This window comes from Colletes gigas, unplaced genomic scaffold, assembly GCF_013123115.1.
Source record: "Colletes gigas isolate AHSC1104 unplaced genomic scaffold, ASM1312311v1 Colletes_gigas_Sc00008, whole genome shotgun sequence".
Taxonomy (NCBI): domain Eukaryota; kingdom Metazoa; phylum Arthropoda; class Insecta; order Hymenoptera; family Colletidae; genus Colletes; species Colletes gigas.
Genome location: NW_025106637.1, coordinates 4,817,153 through 4,838,697, shown reverse-complemented (window position 1 = coordinate 4,838,697; position 21,545 = coordinate 4,817,153). Strand labels below are relative to the sequence as shown.

At 40.7% G+C, this 21,545-nt stretch overlaps 1 protein-coding gene across 2 annotated transcripts; it reads right to left on the bottom strand.

Annotated features, from left to right (window-relative positions):
• Positions 1-328: 328 nt before the first annotated feature.
• LOC122396726 (hornerin-like) lies at positions 329-21,077 on the bottom strand. 2 transcript variants are annotated; one of them, XM_043395363.1, is made up of 14 exons: positions 17,545-19,810; positions 13,757-13,900; positions 9,720-9,865; positions 9,466-9,638; positions 8,092-8,362; positions 7,852-7,974; positions 7,610-7,780; positions 7,037-7,197; positions 6,702-6,955; positions 5,162-6,629; positions 4,560-5,044; positions 3,325-4,487; positions 3,136-3,246; positions 329-3,074 (listed from the first exon to the last, which is right to left on the bottom strand). In XM_043395363.1, exons 1-14 carry the CDS (start codon positions 17,606-17,608, stop codon positions 2,019-2,021), a joined length of 5,790 nt encoding a protein of 1,929 aa, XP_043251298.1. In that variant the 5' UTR covers positions 17,609-19,810; the 3' UTR covers positions 329-2,018. The 2 variants fall into 2 exon arrangements, with proteins under 2 accessions (XP_043251298.1, XP_043251297.1); XM_043395362.1 differs by adding an exon at positions 21,035-21,077 and having other exon boundaries at positions 331-3,074; positions 4,560-6,629; positions 17,545-17,903.
• Between the last annotated feature and the right edge of the window lie 468 nt (positions 21,078-21,545).

Genomic DNA, 21,545 nt, shown 5'->3' with positions numbered 1-21,545 from the left:
TATAAATACATACAAAGTTGCCAATCATTCTCCAGTTCAACCGACATAACTCAGATCAGGGTTAGAACTTGTCAAATTTTTTTACTCGATTTTTTATGTCCTTTTTTAAAAATTTTATTTTTATTTAATTGTGAATGCTTATATTGGAATATTAAATGAAATAGTCCAAGTACTATTTTGTACCGAGTTTCTTGTCGATTCTCTCTCCCGGTCGTCGATACTGTAGATTGATCTTTTTTTTTCGTCAGAGGACAGCGAGTCGATATTTAAAAATTTCGAAGAGTGACGTTATTTACAATTACACCGGGCGACATCGAACAGCACACGCCATTGAGTTCCTGCGATTTGGATCGGTGAGCACAACTTGACTTTCACTCTGAACAGCGTGCTTTCGCGTCGCTGTACCTCGATCGCCTTGGATCTTTCTTCTTCTTTGTCTTGGACCTCGTTACCTCGAGAAAGCATTCTGATATGCTCATTCCGCGAGCCTCGACGGTATGCAAAGAAATTAAGCGTGAACCGTTACCTCGTTAGAATTAAACGTTATCTCACGCCTAGTTTCGTTGTCGGGTGTCCGTGTGCTCAGATAATTAAACAACTGTTAAACAAGTTTCGTAAAAGATACAGCTCAAGCCAGAAATCATAACGATATTAGTATTATCTTTCAAAGTAAAGTTACAGAATTAATATCATTCGTCTAAAGCGAGAACCGTAGTTTCGTGACAAATTCTATTTTGTTCTCTTAGCATATGTAAAATTTTCCATGCTTGAGATTATTTTTTCGAAACAAAATTAATTAAGATTTCAACAAAGTCCATGTTCCAATGATCAAAGATCCACGATATTAAGGAGAGATTATCCGAGTTTAGGATGAAAGAGGTAGGATCGAGAGTTACGCAAGTATGGAAATGAAGTGTAAATATTCAGACGATAATAATATATTAAATTTAAGCCAGAGAAATTACATTGAGTCAGTAGCTGAGAAACATGGGATAGATTATTCTAGATTATACGATACTCCCATAGAGACGAAGTTAAAACTAGAACCGGCGGATAAAATAAATCCCGATATTGAATATCGGAACTTAATCGGAGCATTAATATAGTATATTAGCTCTGGAACTCGACCAGATATCTCCTGCGTTAACTGTCTAAGAGGGTTCCGGAATCGTTACGACGAAACCGACTATAAATACACTTTGAGGGTACTCAAATATTTGTATCGGACGAAAATGTTACAATCGAAGTGCAACGAAAATGGAGATGCAGAAGCTCTTGTTAGTTTTGTACAGACAACTGTGTGGACCTATAAATGGACAGAAAGGGAAACTTTACGAAAAATTCCAAACACATCAAGCTCGTTCAGTTTAGAGAAAGGTTAAAAGAATACGAAGTGTATTGGAAAATATCCTCATCTTCCGTGTGGCCACCTAATTGGTTCTGTCGTAAGGGAGGTAGTATGTCTAAGAAAGGAGTAAGTGTGTCTTTTCGTTATTATCTTCACTAAAATATATTGTGTTCGCATCTGGCTTGGTTTACTTTCCCTCTATAAATAAACTTACGTCCACGTTTGGCACGACATCTCTCGTTTTGATAATTCTAAGCAAAGTATCAGATAAATCAAAATAAATAAAAGTAATCTAAAGTTGTAAAAGGAACAGCATGTTGAACAAAAATCCATTCTTTCTCGTCAAATTTCGATTCAAACTATACATACCTTATACGTATAGAAAATTTCGTGTAGAAAAATATCATTTTCGTGAGAGAGACTATTAAAAATTTACAATATCAATTTTCATCGCAATCTTTCCAAAGTGATGCTTCCAAGGATTCAAAATGAAACGTTCTATTTTACTACCGAACTAGGCAGAACTATTAAAGTTCGAACGAATGATCGTCAAATATAAATAATTGCGCAAGCTCTAGCCACGTGGTAACAAATTCACACCAAGTTCTTCCGTGATACGAGAACGCCGCGGTATCTGAGATCGATCGGCTGTTCGTCGACAGCTAACCATCTAAACTAATAAGTTATCGTCCTGGCAAGCTGGCCCCATGCTCGGCCAATTGCAGGCGCCCATGCCGCCGTCGAACGTCAAATGTACCGGGCAGCTGAACACGTGAAGCGTGAACTTCTTCTTCCATTCGTCCCAGTGACAAGCATAGAACTTGTTGCAGAAGTTGGGGTGTCGGAACAGTCCTGGTCTGGCGCAATTGGTGGCTCCATCGAGGACCTCCTCCGAATCACCGAGTCCACCAGGTCCGTACGCATGGAAAGACTCGCCACTGTCAATCTTATTCGTGGAACGTCTATTGCTATCATCCTCTGTAGAAGGTCCATTGCTGACAGCGTTCACGGAAGGTCCATCGTTGCTCAGACTCTTCCCAGATCTGAAACCGAAGCCTCTGGGCGAGGTGCCTCTGATATAAAATATCGACGAATCCGTATGGCCAACGCGTCTGTTAGCTGATGGAGTCACGCTCGGCAGATAAACCGACGACGGTTTCTCCTGGATCTGAGAAACTCCAGAAACAGGCGTCTCGTCTGTCCAGATTTTAACCGGTCCTATCGACGTGGACTCGTCACTGTTCTCGTAGGAGACATCCTTTTCGAGATCCACGTAGATCTCGGATTCGTCGTAGTTCGAGAGGTCCACCTTGCCTTTGGACGAGTTTATCAGTTTCGAACCTGGACCCCGGAGGTTGGCGAAGGGGTCTCCTCGACAGGTGCACTCTGCTCCAAGTTTGCCCAGGAGAAGAGGATGCAGGTCGCTCCACTTCACGATCACTTTAGCCTTTCCCACGTCCGTGGGTTTGGCAGTGCTTTGGTACGAAACGACGGAAGAAGGTGTAGAGTGACCGTAGTTCTGTCCAAACGTCGACGAGGAGGACGTCTGCGTTTTGGAGAAGTCTCTGGAGCTTGATCCTGACGTGTATACGTCGTATTGATTCGGAACATATTGCGTAGTGCCTCTGTTGTGACCTACGTTTGTCGAACCTCTGACTGGAACCTGGGGTGCAGGAGACGATGACTGGTAGTGCGACGAACCATAATCGGTTGGCAAATACTGAGTCTGAAATTGAAAATATATTTCACGATCGTGTCGATCTTAGGAAAGATATCTTGAAACTTACCTGTGGTTGCACTGTTTTGGGAATACCAGAAGGTGTCACCCTTTGGTCGAACGAGCTCCTCGAAGTGGAATCGTAATATCCATGACCAGACGTGCTGGATACATAATCAGGCTGAAAGATAACATTGCAACGTTACGAAAGATAACATTTTTAGTTACTGATAAGCTATATTCGTAATTATTTATTTACCGATGGAACTGTAGACGATCCACCGAATATCGAAGGCGTCGTGGTAGAACCATAACCGTCTTGGTTCCTGTAGCTCCCGTGTTGCGTGATCCTCGTTCCAAAATCGAACTGGTTTTGGGCAAACGTCGATCCATCTTGAATGTTTCCACCAAATTTGTCGTGATCTATCACAGGCGCTGGTGTCGAAGACACAGTGTTGAACCCAGTATCGAATACTGGATGACCCGTGGACGTCGCAACTGGATGTTTTGCTCCTCCAAAAGATCCAGTTGTGTAGCTCAGAGGCGAGACAGTCGTGACTGGTGCACGCGTGAAACCGGAAGGAGCCGATCCTTGGTACCGTTCTTCCGTGTAGGTTTTCACGATGCCAGGTGTGCCCGTGGAACCGAATTTCGGTGACTTGTACACCTCGACGTTCAAGAATGGCGTCGGAGTTGTCGCAGTGAGCACGTTGCCCTCTGTAGGAGCAACCGGTGTTCCCGTAGAGGATGTCATTCCCGTTTTGAACGGAACGTTTGGCGCGGTGTACGAGTAGCCAGGAGACTTTGACGGACCCAAAGTAATTTTAGATGTGTCGATATGGGTCGCGTCTTGGGGCCGCGTCGACGTATGTCCAGAGTAAACGTTGTCGTAGCCTTCGGAGGATGTTTTTGTATATCCTGACACGTTACCATCGAACGCGTTTGGACCTATATGATCGGTATTCGTTGCAGGTCTTTCGTAAACTGTGGTTCCAGGACTGGAACCATGATACACAGTCTTGACTCCGTCGCTGACTACGTAACCAGGTGTACCTGTGCCAGTCGTGACGTAACCTGGATAGCTGCTTCCGGTTACTATGGCACCTTGATCGGAAGATCCTGAAATTACCGTGCCAGGGGTGCCTCCGTAAGTGACGATAGTTCCGGGAGAAGAGTCTCCGGTAATAACTGCCCCGTGGACGTTAGTTCCTGTCACGAGAGTACCAGTTCCTGACGTACCATAACTAATAGTGGGTGTACTAACTCCATGGTACGTCGTGGCAGGGCCTCCTATGAAACCACCTGTGTACCCACTACCACTTTGGTAACCAGTAGTACCGGACGATGCAACACCTTGTCCGTATCCCTTCGTTCCAGTATTGCCAAAGTACGTGGTCGACACTCCCACTTGTCCAGGATACACTGAATCGGGGCAAAGAAACATTTCAGTTCGATGCAAATGAAAAGCAAATGCGGTTTATGGTGAATACTTACGAGGTCGTCGTGTTGTTTCAGAAGGATGATCGTACGGGCCCTGAGACGTTCGCGTGCCAAACGTTTGTTGCGTTTTTGGTGTGTTTGGATTTTCGTACGGCCCTGGAAAGTCATCTAGACTAGGTGCCCCCGAGTAACCTACAGATGTTACTGTCGAAGCGTTGTAACCACTCGTCGATCCACCATATCCTTGAGTACCGGATCTTGAGTAACTTGTCCCAGTGGATCCTCCGTATCCTTTAGTAGCAGATCCCGCGTAAGTCGTTCCAGCAGATCCTCCGTGTCCTCCTAAATGAGAGTCCACGTAATTTGTCCCAGTGGATCCTGGATACCCTCCACTGGATCCTCCGTATCCTTTAGTATCAGACCCCGCGTAAGTTGTCCCAGTCGATCCTCCATATCCTTTAGCAGGAGATCCCGTGTAACTTGTTCCAGTGGATCCTGGATACCCTCCACTGGATCCTCCGTATCCTTTAGTATCAGACCCCGCGTAAGTTGTCCCAGTCGATCCTCCATATCCTTTAGCAGGAGATCCCGTGTAACTTGTTCCAGTGGATCCTGGATACCCTCCACTGGATCCTCCGTATCCTTTAGTATCAGACCCCGCGTAAGTTGTCCCAGTCGATCCTCCATGTCCTCCTAAGTGCATTTCTACGTAATTTGGCCCAGTAGATCCTCCATATCCTTTAGCAGGAGATCCTGTGTAACTTGCCCCAGTGGATCCTCCATATCCTCCACTAGATCCTCCGTACCCTTTGGTAACAGACCCCGCATAAGTCGTTCCAGTGGATACAGAATGACCACCAGCCGATCCTGAGTACACACCATCGGTAGATCCTGTATATCCTTTGTTATCGTAGCCCGTGTAGCTCGTTCCTGCAGCTCCCGCGTGAGTACCTGTTCTGGACCCTGAATCAGTTCCGTGGCCAGTGAAAGACGATCCTGTGTAGCCTGTACCAGTCGTTCCACTATAGATTCCGTTTGTTCCCGAGTGCACTGTGCCACCTGACCCTGCGTATCCTGGCCCGGAGGATACTTGACCCGTGCCAGTTGTTCCTGAATATTTCGTGCCGGCAGATCCTGCGTGGCCCGAGTATATTCCACTCGTTGATCCAACGTAGCCAGTGTTCGATCCTGTTTCATCAGTAGACTCCGAGACACTGTAACCTCCAGGAACGGTTCCGTAGTAGCCACCAGCGCCTGCGTGACTTCCTGTTGTCGATCCAGAATACCCACTTCCAGATGTTCCATGGTACGCAGTCGATCCTTGGCCAAAAGTGCCATGACTTCCCGTTGGCGACCCAGAATACCCACTTCCAGATGTTCCCTGGTATCCAGTCGATCCTTGGCCGAAAGTACCGTGACCTCCAGTGGTGGATCCTGTGTACCCAACGCCAGCTGTTCCAGAGTACACTCCACTCGTTGATCCAACGTAGCCAGTATTTAACGATCCTCCACCAGTCGAGCCACCGTAGCTTCCACCGATCGATCCTGTTTTATCAGTGGTTTCGGAGACGCTGTAACCTCCAGGAACAGTTCCATGGAAGCCACCAACGCCCGCGTGACTTCCTGTTGTTCCTTGGTATCCAGTCGATCCTTGGCCAAAAGTACCATGACTTCCAATAGTAGATCCCGCGTGGCCAGCGCCAGCTGCTCCAGAGAATCCTGAGAATCCTGTTCCACTGGCTGTTGTGCCAGAATACACGCCATGTTGGAAGCCCGTTGTTCCTGTATATCCATGAGGCAGATGTCCAGTGTAGTATCCACCAGTACCAACAGTAGATTGACCACCGATACCAAAGGTAGAGCCCACAGTGGAGTGACCACCAATACCCGCGGTAGATTGACTACCAATACCCACGGTAGAGTGACCACCGATACCTCCAGTAGATTGACCACCGATACCAATGGTAGAGTGACCATCTGATCCTCTGTAGTCGTATTCCGTGCTGGTATAACCATTGCCAGAGTAGCCTCTCACTAACCAGGGCCATTCACACACAAACTTCTCTTCGTCGAAGATCAGACCAAATGGACAACGGAACTCGTATGCCATCATTTCAGGACCACCTGTCATTACAAGTTTCAATTAATAAGTTGATTAGTAGTAACTTAACAGTCTATGCAATAAGAGATAGAGACCTAGATCTATGCAGGCGAAGAACCAACGAGGATTTTGAGGATCCGCATAGTAGCCAGGCTTGGACGGACATTCGAACCTTACTCGAGCCACAGGCGCGATTTCGCTGCTTCCAGGACACGGGGATCCTTGCGACAGCGATCCTGGCCAAACGCAAACTTCCGTACGTTCGTCGAAGGCCAGACCCGCTGGACAGTCGAACTCGAACACAGAATAGTCTTCTATTTCTTGATTGAACTTAACGCAACGATAAAATCTGCAGGGATAAATTTGGTAATCAAGCAGCGTCGAATATACTTTGTTATAATTAATTGATCAACAATCTTGGTTCAAGTACCTGTTGCAACTCTTTGGGTGGACAAAGTAGCCTTGCCTCGAGCAAGTGAATTCAGTTTGAGTGTTCTCGCGAACCGCTTGAATGTTTCCGTCGGTGTCCACTACTCGAACAACTCGAAATTCGGAGGATCTGACCTTTGTTGAATAACTGAGTTGAGTTTGCTGCAATTAGAAACAAATGTACGATAATTATTTATTTCGCGGAACAGTCACGAATGGTACTTCGATTTTTTAAATAATTCCTAATAGCTATTGAATATAATTTTACACTTAGTTTTGTTGATTATTGAAATTTAACAACAATTGGAATTAAATACGTATCGCCATCTACTGATACACCTAGCGAGGTTTGAGGCTTCGGTGAAAGGCGTAGTACCGACGGATACTCGAATTCTCGAATTTTATATCGAAACCATAAAATTTTGCAAATTAAGTTTCGAGCCAATTCTAATATTCAAGAGACTCAAAGGTCCGGGAATATTTTTTCCAGACAATTTTTTGGAAAGGATACCGTACTTAGCGATCGATGTTAACATTCAGACGTGACTCGGTTATCATGATAATTTTTAGTTACATGCAAATCATCTTCCAAAGCATTCAAAACGGCCGCTCTGGTCTTCCTCTTAAAATCTGTGAACGAGTGGTGAATTTCGTGAGTCAGCGGTTTACCACACTTCGTCTCGAAATCATTTTCTATGTCTCGTATGGCGAGTCCTGGCAAGTTCCGGAGCAACGCGTATTTCCCCTGAAACATTTATCTCGTATTAAACACAAATTCATAGTAAATATAGAGATCACGTTGCAATTAAGATATACTTTTATCGCGATGGAAATCTTGTCCTCGAAGGCGATCCAGGTTTTATTCTTGAAAGCGTAGGGCGCGGTGAGATCTTCGTCCCTTTCGACCGTCCATTCGCCTTTGTTCATCAGATCGCAGAGCTAAGGAGAAACGAAAGAAATAACTCGTTAAATAATTCATCGTTTTCAGCCGTGTGTCGTAATCTTTGCATATTCTTGATAGAATGTCGATAAAGTTCGCGGAGAGCGGCTTCACACCTGTTTCTGATCAATGATAACCGGCTGTATCTCTTCGGTTAATGATCTCGGGGCATTGTCGTCCTGATCCTTCAAAATAAACTTGTAAGCACTGGCCGGCACCGACACCAGTGTCTTTCTTTTAGGCGCCCCCAATCCGTTGATCAAATCGATCAGACTGTCCGCGTTGAACATATCAAACAGGCCCATCAATCGCGACGGATGAAAAGTATGATAGTCCGCGTCATCTTCGACCAAGTAATGCGTCGGGACCGTGAATAGATCCACGTACCTGACGATAAACGCAACAGATTACAAGACTAGGTGTATGCGCATAATACATTTAAACGCGTTGATCGGTTCATAAGATGATAACCGTTGTTAGAAACTCTCGTTTCGAAGTATTCAGAGCAGTCTCATTCATATTTCACGAACTGTTTCGAATGCATCCAACTCATCCATATTCGATGAAATATGCGTGCAACTGTTTGTGCAGTGCAAATTACCTATGGACGCTGACTAGGATTGACTTAACTGGTTGATAGGAGATTCGAGCAATGTTTACAAATATGATACACATGAACGTTGGAAAATTTAGGCAATTCCTTAATATGGGACTATCACAGAGCTTAAAAAATTAATTCTCAAGTTTAGATGTTGAAGAAAAGAAATCTAGATAGGAGTCTTGAATTTTAAAAGAGTTTCCAACTGTCTAGAAACAAAGCTTCGTTTTCGTGAGCAATTCCAAGGGTTTGATGATACAAAATTAGACTCCAGAAAATTTTTAATTTCTGTCTCTAGTAACGCAGCGTAATTCGGTTAATTAGCATCGAAATTTATTCGTAGAAGCCAATCTCTCTCGCCGTACGCATCGATGACAACTTTCGTTCTCGTTCGCATTCTCGCCGGGCGTTGCACGCGACTTCCATCCATATTCAGTGAAAAAATCGTGAACGGTTCGTCTACTAATTGTAAAGGTTCGTCATCCGCGAACAATCGTTCGTTCAACTGGTGCATCGGATTGTCACAGCATTCCTAACGCGCTGTCGACTTTGCAACTGGCACAAGGTTAGGCAGATACACCGAACATAGATGAGCAGTTTTTTTTTTACTGAATCTGTTCTCACTTGCTCCCTTGGTCAATAATTCATAAGACGGTCGTGCCGTCGACGCATTCAACGACGCTTCTTTAGAAACTTTACCGGTTTTGCATGAACACGTTCGACAAAGTTGCGTTTTATCGGCAGCGAAAGACCAGCTCCACAGACAGCAAGAAAGTCCTTAGAAAATATTCAGTTGCGCCATCGACAAACGTTTCTAATTCGTTACGGTTTTCACGCGAAAATATCAATACGAAATTTTTATATTCACATTTAGGCACACCACTTTACTCACTTGGAGAGTTCCTTCAACTCGAACTGCTTCCCAAGATCCTCCGGTTTGCTTGGCAGAACCAAAAAGATCCTCTTGTCGTAAGATTTTCTCTTCAACTCGTTCTTTAGATCCTTCATAAAGTGCACCAAACGTTCCTTCGAGCCTGCCGTCATGTTCAATTCAACTCCATCGACCTGTTCGAACGAAGGAACATTGTTAAATAATAGTCAACTGAAAATGTTTACGTCGATGCTGATATAGAAATGTGATATTGCCTCTGTTAGTATTCCGATCAAACGAGCGGCGATCTCTTGACGGACTGTGCCGGAAGTCATCAGCGTTTTTCCAGGGTCGTCCACGGAAATCATGAACTGAAGAGACGGACTGATCCTTTTCAATGATTCTTGAAAACTTTCGAATCCTGCAAAACACGTGTTTGTCTATCATTTCAACTTCAAAGAGATATTTTCCAAATTGGTAGAGGTTATTTAAAAAAATTATTTGACCAATCGACTCACGTTTCTGTAGATATATAAAATGACTTAAGTCTAAATAATATAGCAAACTGGATTTTTTCATAATTTTTGCACGATACGACTGAAACACAGGACTAAAGCAGTTTTGCTCATTTTTTATCGCAACATCCGTCGCGATTTATTCGTAATAACGCGTCCCATATTTTACTTCCTAGTGCTCTAAATCTTGTTCATACGTTTCTACGTGTCGCCTGTACGTTTCGTGGAATCTCAAGAATTTTTTCTCGCTTTCCTGGCGCTGTATTTTTAAATTAATTGCGTAGTAAATTTCACGACAACGGTTAAAAAGAACTTTTGTAACAAAAATCCCGCTATCCTTTCCGCGTAATTATCAATCTCGTAATACACTGATCACGGCACACGATGCTGTTTAATGAAACGAAATCATCGCGCACAATTAATCAAGAACTTTCGCGTGCTCCTGTAATTAAACGAGCTCTACCGAAGAGCACAAATCGTCGTTTTTTGTTAGTCAAAGAAATTCGTAAATCGTTAAAATTAAAAAAAATAATCTTTATCGTAGAATTACAGTTTCAGTACCAATCGGATAACAATCTAACTGCACGAAGGATTACATTACACTCTACTTTCCTTCGAAGTTACGTGTGAGAATGCATACAAAAACTGGTTTGACAAAATCTCCATCTTTTACGGTCCACTCGTGTTTTCAATGCATATCTTTCCATAATTTCGTTCATGAGTAATTATTGTCGACCAGGGATATATATTCCTCGTACAAAATGCCAGGTTTAAAAAGGTCCCCGCTGTAATTGTCCTTAGTAATGAATTCTATTGAATTCGGTCCTCGAATGAAAAAAATCGTAAACGATCACTCTCGATGTCGAGATTAAATCTCGATCGAGAAAGAATGGACACTCTAAATATTATTTAGCCGGAACGCGAGGGAAAGTGATATTTGTTACATCTGGATCATCTGTAGGAACCACTTTCGACGGTCTTGGCATTTCATTAGCCACACCCATGCACGAATTCGTAAAGACACGTGGCATTTTTCGAAATCGAATCGTAATAATTCACTGCAATAATCTTTAGATAATAATTGGCACAGGACCCCGACGATTTACTCCACTTGCAGGCTGCAATTATTTCGAATAACAAGTCTGACCTGTTTCGTTGCGTAACCCGCGATTAAATTAACAAAAATTGTATCGAAAATTCATCGATAGGCCGAATAAAGTATATGCGAAAACAAAATTATGTCTTGAAATTAATTTCATCTCGAAATTCTCTAATTATCGTCAACGTGTAGATGAAATGATTCGAAGTCTATTACTATAGATCGTTTCATAGATCCTCAAAGTCGACTAGTGATATAGAAAATAATCCTGAGTGTTGCAAAGAAGAATATATAAAATAAATAATATAATGTTAAAATTACATATTTATTTCTGAAGTGTCGCTGAATCTTCAAACCTAAACGTTATTTTATTACAGTTTAATTTTGATTGTCGCTGAAATGTTTGTTCTCGAAAACAAGCATCATCCGAGTGCAACCATTTGTGGCGAGAAACGAAAGCGTGGAAAAAAAAAAAGAGTCAACTAAGTAGGAGTTTGTTTTTGCGCGATTATGTCACAAACGCGGTTCACGTTGTCGCCTCCGTCCTCGTTCTTCTTGTTCCACGGTTTTCCCTTCCTTTTTCAACGGTGAACGTCGAATTTTGCGTGACACTGTAATCAGTTGGCCATCGTTCTCTCTTATATATGTATAACGAATTGATTTCGACGACGTTTCGAAACCGTTTCGGGCTTTTTTAAAGGGAATTTTTTTTACCTTATAAAAAAAAAGTAAATTTAATGACAACCCAAGGCCTGGCATGTTTATTGCGATTACTTATCGCCAGAAACTGATTGGTCGTATGACGTCAAATTATATCGAATTCTCTATACTTATCATCGAGTTCAGTTTCATATTTTAATTTTATTAATATGAGATATTCTAATTACTATACTACAATTTCGATGGAATTTTAATGGTAAAATCATATCCAGAGTCACGTTCTGATAAGATTACGATTGATTAAAAAATGCTTGTTTTGATTACACTCGTAAACATTCGTTTCGATTCTCCAATACGAGATCGATCCGTGGATTCGCTTCGACGCCTCGTATGTAAATATCATCGTAAGGCCCAAAGTAAGAGAACTAAAATTATGCAACGTAATACTCTCGATACGATCCACGAATCTATAAGCGCGAATCATCGATGTATCAGAATTTGATTGGCGAGACGAAAAGTGCAAAATATCTGGTGATCGACAAACATGAACGCGACTTATCGGCATGAATACATATTCATCGAGCATATTGTGTCGTATGCATACTTTAACGATGTCTACCTCGATTTTATGAATTCCGAACACACTTCCGATTCGACAAGCTTCAGCTCCTTTCGAACGCTTATTGTTCAAACAAGAGTTCAAGGAAACTCGTTCACTTTGTTTCATTTCCAATTAGAAACTTGCATATATGATTTCTTCAAATATTAATTTATTATACATCTTTTATTGTTTGAACAAAAAAAAAAATTTGTTACTAAGTTTAATATAAATTGCTGTTATTTGTTGCATTTAAGTGGTAGAAAATTTATTATATTGTTAACTGAAATGTTTAGCAGTCGTTAAGTCTGTCGATAAAACTCGATGACGTTCGCGAAATGTCGTTGAAACTTGCTCGACATCATTAATTAAAACGGTGACGATCGTCCATTAATCACGAAGATAAAGATAGTTTTCACGTCTGGAAGGTAATGGCATAATTACGCGTGGTCAGTGATATAGCCAGCAGGTGTAAGAATTGTGGCAAACTTCAAACGATAGCAAAATAACAATGATATGCTTATTATAATTAAAATGTGACGACAGATGTGCACAATTTCTTTTTTATTTAAACATCGAAAATTTCGAGGTCCAAATTTATTAATGTTCACATTTTAATAACGGAAAAGTGGAAACGAATTTCTGATGGATGCCAGACGGTTGTAAGAAAATACGTTCGTTGTGGTCAGGTCTCGATATCCTGTTGCAAGTTCAAGGATGTGGTTGCATCTTTATGGATACGGGGTTTACGCAATCTTGAAAAATTTAATCTCTCGAATCTCACGATATTATGATACTCGACAGTGTTGTTACTGTCATTGGTAAAAATTTCTAACGACAGTGAAAATGGTCATCATAGATTTCTCAAATATTATATTATGTTTCTGTAGCATGCAAAAGTATATTTAAATATCATTGAAAATATTTTCCTGTTATTTAAGAGTTCCATAGTTGAAAATGATCGAAACTGTTTTCAGACAAGTATCATGATGGGATTTTAAAATTAAAATTGTAATTGAAAATAATTAAAAAAGAGAATTAGCAGTTAGAAAAAGTCGAAGTCTCGAAGGATTCATCATTCGTATAAATTCATTTTTTATACAAATTATCTCCCACGGAATAGTGGTGATTACATTTGTAAATGCTATATGAATTATTAAGTCCATAATTCAATCACGGAAGTGATAAATGCCCTGCAATTTTGTAACAATATGTTTCCAAGAATTCCCTTTATCGTTTCCCGGTTATTCTGTAATAATATTTCCGCACCTCGGATCGCTACGAATGAAAAATCAGCTGACATAATCGCCGAGCTTCGATCGTCGCGATTATCGTAGAATTGCTTCTTAAACGATCGTTGTTTAGCGTAAAAATTATCGCATTACGCTTGGTTACGTGCGTTTACTGATAATTATTGCGCATGAAATGTCATGGACTTACCGGAAGTCGATATATTTCGCACATCGTATCCTTGATGCACCAGAGTGGTGCATCTGCAGACTGCGTTGGTCAGCTGTTCGGCGTCGGAAACGGAAGTGTAACAAACTACTTCCCGCCCTGGCGATGTCTTTTGTTTTGGGCATTCTGAAATTAAATAAACGCTTTTGTTACTTAACAAAATAGTACGAAATGTTTTACAACGTAATTATGAATTTATCTCGTCGTTTTAACCTTTCGTTACTAGAAAGAATTAAAAATATTCGAGGCCAGCAAAAAAAAATTGAAGATTTATAAAATTCCCAGGATTTGGGACTGAACAATTTTCCAAAATTTCTGGGGAACGTGTACAAGCAGAAAGTTGAAGAAATCGGTGAAAATAAAACAACCGGAAGAACGTATAACGTTTCAAGTGCAGGCATATCGGCGTCGTTCGAATCATTTCGTAACTCGGGTATATTTTAATACCAATTTCACGGTTCTGTAAATGGACACGGCTTGACAGTAAATTATCTGCTCAGAAACCGAGTAAAGATAACGGTAACGATCTGTAATTTTCTGTGTCCCTGAGCCAAAGCGTTATAAAAACGAGCCAAAAATTAGCAACTTCGAAGAACCATTTGTTATGTATGTACATTGATTAAACGTTGTCGTTGACATCATCCTTCGTACGCTATGCAACCGTTGCTATAATAATCGTTTACATAGCCGCGCAGCCTTGCCATTCTCCGACAAGAAAAAGAAGAATCATGGTGGATGTGCCCTGTCGAAGAAAACAACCAGCGGGATCGACCCGCGACTTTTATTAACAATAAATTTCCTATAGATCGTCGGGTATATTCAAGCAGCTTTGGGGACAGAGATTTCGCGGTGTAGAACGAATAGCTATAAATTAACAATTACCTAACAACGGACAGACTCGAACAAATAGAAATAACAGGTTCTCGGAGTGTCTATTTTTATCGAACAATATTATTGGCGGTGCAAACACGTTGGAATTAAACTATTGAGGCTAAATATTAGTATGGAAACGACTCGACTGGCCAGCAATCAATATTTGTATTTATATAGCTAATTCGACTGTTGATATGCTGTCTGTGCCAATCTTTCCAGTACTGCACTTCGAATGGACTTCAAGATTATCTTTTAAAATGTCACACAGTTGGTCTTCGTTTGAGAATTGGAAATAATTTGATTTTAATACGATATAGATGGCTGTAAGAGACAAGTTACATTTAAGGATCTTTAAAATGATCAATATAGTAGAATATTATTAGCTCTTAACAAATAGTTTGTTAACACTACATCATTGACTTCAATGCTTGCTCTTTAAAATTTTCAAAGAGATCGAGGAACAATTGACAGCTGACAATCGTACTGAAAATAGTTACGAGCAAAAGGGCACCATTTACATCAAATTTCTTATCCAAGAGTTTGATAGGAGAAAGTGCAAGTGCACTTTTAATTTCTGAATCGCGTGATCTTCGAGTACATTCGAAAACGAAAGTCTGTCTACCGATTGTCTAACTTTGAGGGATAGGTCTGCACAGTGCTGGACAAATTTTATTCACGAATAACAAGTAACAATTTTTTATTTATTCGAATCTCCATTAATTCTCAGCTACGAATAAATCAGTTTAAAAATTAATTTAAACAACGTCTCTGTACGGGATGAATCTAAAATTTGAATTCGTTGGTGGAAATGAAATTTGTCCAACTTTGTGGAGTTAAGGATAGGGAAGAAAGGGAAGAGCTGTTCTGGAAGGAACTGCGGATCGTATTGGGTCAGAAGTCTTACAAGTCAGCCTTCGTAAAGCCAGCGCCTAAGCATTTTCTCGACGCTGTTCAGTTTCTACTGACTCATCGTAACGCATTCCCCGTAATCCAGGATCGATTTTTCTTTCTATTCGCGATATCGATGCACCGCCCGAGAGCGGAATGTCTTCTTCGAATTTTTGCACGTGCTCGAAGATCGGCGGGGTTTAATGACGTAAATGGTACCGTCCTTGCGCTCGCGGATCGTTGCTCCAGTTGCTGGTTGCGCAATCTAACCTTAGAAGAGAGGACGGACTCGATACAAGCGAAACGGATCGCGAAGGCGCGCTAAACGAGAAGAAGATCAGGGATTGATAAGTTGCTGGGTACTTACAAGGCTTCCATCTCGATTAAAGGACGAAATAATTACGTCATACTGATTCCGTAGGTGTTAACAACCTTAGCATTATTTATAGAAGTCGAATGAATATTTTCTTGCTACGTTGAACACCGATTGCAGTGTTCGGAGTAATACGATAGTGGAGATTTAACAATAATTCTACGTTTTCACCTTCACCTTGGGTAATTTTTCGAAATTAATTGATTTAAGTTCTGATCGCTACGTGTCTTCAAGCCAACGTGGTTAAAAATGATAAATTAAATAAAAGAAACTGAGTAGTCTTTTTTAAATAATTTTCTACGCGAATAATGATTTGTCGATATTTCGGAATGCCTGGTGAAAAACTGTACCAGGTGTAACGATCGATTTGGTTACTCGACCGCAAGACTTGTATAACTGTAACAACTGTAACGTAATCGACGAAATGACAAACTTCCTTCCCGAATTCAATACAGAAAATTAAATTTTTGTCGAAGAAGTATATCTAATTGAATGCAACGAAGCTAGAAAGAAATTTAGAAAAATAAGAGAACTCTGCAAATGCTCTAAAACGTATTTAGAAATGCAGGGGAATGTTTAGAACCGTTCAATGAATCCGATATGCACATTTACTTAATCGTTTTATGAATAAATTGTAATTTTTCTGTCAATCACCGAACTAAGGATGTTGGACGATTTATAACAATTAATTTCGTTGGAACCTCGCGAGTAGCTGACGTGGATTTTTTACGGCACTTATTAGCGTAAAACAAGCGTGCTCTACGTGACGTGCAACACTTCATTAGGCGCTTTCCATTCATCACTCTCATTCATAAACTTAAACAGCGTTGCTTCAAACCTGACAGAAATGTGTCAGACGCTTCTTTCGTTTCTTACACAACCCGTTTATTCCAAACCACGTAGTGAATTATAATAAATTTCTGTTATACATGTAATCAAGAAATTGATGATTCTATTTACTAGCTATTCGTATCTAGAGTTAACCTCTGCAGGTCTTAGATTTAATACAAAATAATACACGCAAGTCGATAAGTATCAGTGTACAGTGTCAGTAAATATCACTTTAAGTTTAAAAATTCACTTGTAACTCTTTTTTATTGAATTTTTGTCACGAATATTCATTTCATTCGAAGGAAGTAGTTCAGAATAAATACACAACAGAAACGCAAGATAACATGTAAATTAATGTGGCAATTAATTACAGAGAGTGTGTATTCGTCACTTTAAAAAAGACATATCTTTTAATGTTTCTGACAGAGATTCCGTTACAAGAAACTTAATTTCACCAAACACTTAACTTTTTTATCTCTGCGTTCGACTTAAATTAAACTATAAACGTACAAACTTTTTCGCCTTCACAGCGAGATATTTTATGTCTTTGTATAATTCTTCCGTGAAAAGTTAGTGAAATCAAGTTCTTTCTGTCACTGCTCGATTCGAGAGCTCAGGAGTTTGAGATACGATTTACGCGCACAGAAACGAACACGGTAAACAACTGTTCGGGGATCTAGACGTCAAACATCACCAATGGATCATTCTATGTTAGACTCATTCGTTCTCTTATCATTCGTTATTCCTCGAGCAAGATTGTCGCTGTTCGAAAAATGAGAAATCCCGAAGGGGAACGGAAACTTACGTAAACCGTGGCTCAGTCCCAAAAGTCCAAGAAGGACCGTAAACACGATCATCCTGTCGATCATCCCGTCGACGATTCTACCGTTTGCAGAAGCCGAGGTCCTCTAGATCGGCAGCAGGTCCGTAAGTGCGTGGCGAGGAAGTGACACTCTGGGACCGAGATCGTCGCTCATCGAGATTAAAGAACGGATCGACGAGTGGTTCGGTGCCACCGGCGTGCAAGAAGTTCTACCAATCTTCAGGCTAGCGAAAGCCTCTCTGTTTCTCTCTACTATACGGTCTGTCTCTCGTCTGCCTCTGAGTGGGGGATCAAAGGAGTCGAAGGATCCTTCGAATTCGAGAGCGCGTTTCGCACTGAACCTTCGGAGGATTCGTGCTCTCTTAGTAAACCCTACCGATCGGGTGGAAGCAGCCGTGGAAGATCGGCTCGAGGGAGATGGAGTTGCGGGATAGGAATCGGGGGGGAAGGAGAGATCGGATAACACGGCCGTCGGGACCGCCGGATTACCGGATGCCGGGTGGGGTACCCGGACTGGCCCAGATCGGGACACTTTCCGTGTTACACGTACGCCACCAGGTTAAAAATAGGATGACTCGCGCTCCTTCGTGATTAAGTCGATGCAGCGAGCGTTAGGATTACTTAACGCGATCCTTCGGTGTCTCTTTTCCGAGCGCCTCGGAACGTACTCGGCACACGTTGCGCCTCGTGTCAGGGGATCAAGGTGAACTCACCAGGCTCGAAACCGCGTTTCAGGGAATTTCTGGGTACCTCGTTCTCATAGAAAATTCATCACGACCTTCGTTTTCGAGACAATTATATTTTAAAATTTGTCCCACGCGTGTACGATTTACCCTTTACGCTCACACATCAGTTTTTATGTCAGGACTTTGTTGAAACTCGAGTCCAAACCAAAGAGATATCGTACACTTGAAAATTACAAAATACAGATATTTCATTGAATTTGTTTTAAGCAATCAAAATGATCCATCCGTAATTTCTAATAAAAATTGTCCGCTCGACTGGGTTTTTGCAAATTTATCGTGATTTTCTATGAGAAAATGAATGAACATTTATTTCCATTGCCTTTCATTCAAGTATCTAATTTCTTTGGTACAATACATTAAGTTTCATGTTGGAAGAACTGCTTTTAAACGGGTTGGCTCGAATTTTCTTTGTCTCTGATTATTCTGAGAATGTTCGACCTCAAATTTTTATTCGACTAAGATTTTAGCAAGTTTAAATTGAAATTGTAAAATAATAATTGTTTTATAGAGTTTCGTTTTCGAGACAATTATATTTTAAAATTTGTCACGTGCGTGTACGATTTACCCTTTACGCTCACACATCAGTTTTTATGTCAGGACTTTGTTGAAACTCGAGTCCAAACCAAAGAGATATCGTACACTTGAAAATTACAAAATACAGAGATTTCATCGAATTTGTTTTAAGCAATCAAAATGACCCATAAAAATTGTCTGCTCGACTGGGTTTTTGCAAATTTATCGTGGTTTTCTATAAGAGAATGAATGAACATTTATTTCCATTGCCTTCCATTCAAGTATCTAATTTCTTTGGTACAATACATTAAGAGTTTCATGTTGGAAGAACTGCTTTAAAACGGGTTGGCTCGAATTTTCTTTGTCTCTGATTATTCTGAGAATGTTCGACCTCAAATTTTTATTCGACTAAAATTTTAGTAAGTTCAAGTTGAAATTGTAAAATAATAATTGTTTTATAGTGTTTCGTTTTCGAGATAATGATATTTGAGCGTCTGTTCGTTGCTTTCTGTTTCTACTTATACCGATGCTCAACTTGACTATTAGATACGTATCAAAGACTGATTCGTTTGGGGCCCTTTTCAGAGCATATTTGTATTTATTTTATTGTAATTAGTGTGGAAAAAGCTAAATTCTTGTTCATCAAGCCCAAGAAAAAAAGTATGATTTTTACTACTCCTATTTTTCATTGCAAGATATTTGAATGTTTCTTAACATTTTCTCCAGAGGATCTGGTCCATCTTCTTTGCTTCTTATTGGATTACCATACCAAATGAGTGAACTAATGTCGTCTAATTTCTTTTTGAACATAAAAATTGTCTCAGTACTTGAGACATTAAAAAAATGAAAGTTGCAGTAATTGACACTTTTTTGTTTCGGTAGCAGATAGTCGGGGAAAGCGCTAAGAAAGTGGGTGACATAGTATATTTCTTGAAACAAACTCTTTAATTTTTAAAATAAAAGGTAAAATGATAACATAAGTAATTAATAAAAATAATTTTACTAGCAATGTCGAGATCTGGAAGAACCTATCCTCAGACTATATTTTGCTAAAAACAATAGCTATTGTATTTAATTAAATTTCTCCAAAAATAAAAATTGTCAAGAATCAGAAACATTTCGGTTTCAAGAGCAATTTAAATACCAGTACATTAATCAATATTCGCAGTGCATCAACTAAAATTTAAATTTAATTTTGAATTAAAAATTTAACTCTTCTCTAATTCTGGATAAATTTAGCAGCAGCTGCGTCGTTTGCGAAAATTTTTGTTTCTCGTGTAGGTGGATGAGTCCAAGCGGGTTACGAAACACGGACGAAACAAGAATTGAAATGCAACGCGCGGTCCCTTTAAAAAATTAAAAAAAAAAAATATATACTGACAGCCAGAAGGATTAAACTCGTCTTCGGATTGAATTCGTTTCAAGATAGTAACACATTTGCCATAGACTACTGAATCCAACATTTCTGCAGCGTTCACGGCATATGTACTTTCGATAATCCAAAACGCTGACCTAGGTCTTGGACTTAGCGTTCTGGTCGAGTTTCAACAGGTCTCTTTTTACGATGGTCCTTCGTGTCCAATATCGTTTTACACAAAGCGTCACAAGTTCGCGTTACGAAAATCCTCGGGCAGAGAAAAAGATCGCAAACAGGATTTTAAATTCATACGATTGAATGGTCAGTGATTGCATCGCGGTGATTAGATTTGTCGATTAAAGCGTCCCGCGACGCGACCAGCACGAAATTGCATCGCGACGGTTAAAAAATCAACGACGGTACTCTCCGCGACAGCCACGAGTGGAATATTATTCGAGTGCCATTAATTGTTAATAATTTACCAGGACCGCGTGGGCTTAGCGTTTCATTAGCGACGTTAGGTCAGACCTCGCACAATTCTCATCCGGCGATCGCGCACTGTCGGGGGCATATATACAACACTTTCTCTGACACACGGTGTTTGCTTTGTCATTAATTCACTCTACGTTACACGAGACAAAATGATCCCCTTAACATAGTTTCGAGGGAATCGCCATCGCGAAGTTTCTTAATCTGTCTGAAGATTCGAATCTCCAGACGAGTTTAAGCGACGCGTACGATTCGAAGCCTCGGAAAAGATAGATTTTCGATGGTGGACGAGGAAGTATACAGGGTGACAATTTCGATCTGATCTCTTTACACCATCGACGCGATAGTTCGTGAGGACTGTCTGTACCTGGGAATCGCGCGTCTGAGCGGAGAAGCACGCGCTACGACCGATTGATTCGAACTACCATAAGTAATTCGAATCCTCGTTCTCATGATACTGCACGTGTTTACCCGTTTGTCCGGTGTCCAGGATAAATTCTACTGCTGGTAGATTAATCACCGATGTATGCTAATCGACGATGATCACCGTTGCACGATGCTGTGTTACGTCAGCTAACGTCTCGTGTAATTATTGTCGCGTTAAAGTTATTACGAATTTATGTACAGCTTCTTACACCCTCCCACCCTCGTCACTGTTAATTATTAAGGATTTTACGTTTGAAGAAACGGGTTGGCTCGAATTTCTGATTATTCGAGGAATTTTTACTCGTATAGACTTTTATTTACGTGGATAAAAATGTGACTAGCTTCTAAGAATAACCGCTAAAATCCTGAATGCATGCATAGTTAAGTGATATAACATTCGCATCACAAGTTTGACAGATGACGTTGGTATCAGTTTGAGTTTGAGTTTATTT

Coding starts and splice junctions, on each gene's coding strand:
- LOC122396726 (XM_043395362.1), bottom strand. CDS start 17,608: ATGATCGACAGGATGATCGTGTTTACGGTCCTTCTTGGACTTTTGGGA. Junction 9,639..9,719: donor TGATCGGAATACTAACAGAG/GCAATATCACAT, acceptor TCGTTCGAACAG/GTCGATGGAGTTGAATTGAA. Junction 7,975..8,091: donor TTATCATTGATCAGAAACAG/GTGTGAAGCCGC, acceptor GTTTCTCCTTAG/CTCTGCGATCTGATGAACAA.